We start from the raw sequence: 1,506 nt of genomic DNA, 5'->3' as shown, positions 1-1,506 counted from the left end.
TGTTCGTTGAAATCATTGTCCAAGCATTGTTGTCCCGGTCTCATTGGTGCTGGTGAGGATGATGGCGAGAATGACGACTCAAATGGCCTTTTTTCTCATTCACTACCCCGATCCAGAACTCCTACTCTTCCTCTTGTGCTTACAGAAGAAGAGCATGTCGCTAATTTTCTTGTATGGCTCTCCACTGCCCGCGCCAACCCGGTTCTCCGCAACATAGATGCAGCGGAATGCTCTTCTTCTGTTCTCCACATCACAGGTGCCGAGGAATGCTCTACTTCAGAAAGGAGCGAAGCAGATTATGTTGTCCTCCTGCCTCCTTCGCCTCATCCAGAAAACCCAGAACCCCACATCTCAACACAAACCCCTCCAAATGCGCATCAAATTTTTGAATGCAAGACTTGCCAAAAAGTATTTACCTCACCTCAAGCACTAGGCGGCCATCAGGCTAGCCATAAGAAAGTTAGGGGTTGTTTTGGCACTCGGCTTGAAATCAAGTCACCCAAGATGATGAAGTACACATCCACCAAAGACGAAAGCAATAATAGAATTCCTCAAAATAATCAAACTGAGTTTTCCCATCAAAATAATCAAGCTGGGGCTTCCTCCGAAAGTATGGCATTAGCAATTGCTCCATTTGAAGGTACCTCATCGCAGTTGTCATTGCCAAAGAAAAATCCCAAAGTACATGAATGCTCAGTTTGTAAACGGCAGTTTCCATCAGGCCAAGCACTTGGCGGGCACATGCGATGTCATAGGAGGGCATCAAGTTCCCGTGGCGTCACCGTTGAGTCAGCGAGCGTTGTTGCCACTGAGCTACAATTAGAGGAATGTGTTGGAACTGTAAATACAGAGCAGAGCTGAGAGAGGGAAGTTAAGATTGACATGATTCTTAGTCATTCATGAAATATAAATGAGAGAGAGGGTGGTTCTACATGGTTGCAGATGGATTGATAATCTTTGTAAATCTAAGCAGCGAGACTAAAGCTGATCAACCTCGCGTTAAAACTGATCATAATTCCAATTCTGATGTTATTGTTGTTTAGTTTTTAATTTTGCAGTCATGTGATCGCTTTAAGACTTTCTAAATTTATTTTATTATCTAGTGAATAAAGAAGATTATAATATTTTACTTAGTTCACATGGATTCACATTTCAATATACTTCGGAAGCACTTAAATTATCTTCTCAGATTCAAAATGTTTTTATGTGTCCTACATATTAGATTATCAATTTCATGTTACATTATTATTCTAATTATATTAAAAATGAGGAATACTCAGCGGGACCTATTATGTGCGCTTAAATGAGGAGGAAATAAGACTATGTTTGGGATAGCTTTCTTTATTGCTTTACTTTTTGGATCATATCATATTTTTCTATTTAGAGACAACGTGATTTTTTTTGTTGATTTTAAGAAAAACTTATTGAACTAAGAAAGTTGCTTTCTAAAATAACTTTAAACAATATTTTTTCTTATAGCAACTTTATAACAGTAGTAAATAAGTC

At 38.8% G+C, this 1,506-nt stretch overlaps 1 protein-coding gene across 1 annotated transcript; it reads left to right on the top strand.

Moving 5' to 3' along the window:
• Nucleotides 1–116: 116 nt before the first annotated feature.
• On the top strand, nucleotides 117–861 carry LOC110106563 (zinc finger protein ZAT5-like; the record flags this gene model as incomplete). Its single annotated transcript, XM_020836496.2, has 1 exon — nucleotides 117–861. A coding segment is annotated over one exon (745 nt), but the record flags the coding sequence as incomplete, so codon positions are not given.
• Between the last annotated feature and the right edge of the window lie 645 nt (nucleotides 862–1,506).

This window comes from Dendrobium catenatum, unplaced genomic scaffold, assembly GCF_001605985.2.
Source record: "Dendrobium catenatum unplaced genomic scaffold, ASM160598v2 original_scaffold_244202, whole genome shotgun sequence".
In the NCBI taxonomy this organism is placed as follows: domain Eukaryota; kingdom Viridiplantae; phylum Streptophyta; class Magnoliopsida; order Asparagales; family Orchidaceae; genus Dendrobium; species Dendrobium catenatum.
The sequence above is the reverse complement of the archived record's forward strand: the minus strand, read 5'-3'. Positions and strand labels throughout refer to the sequence as shown.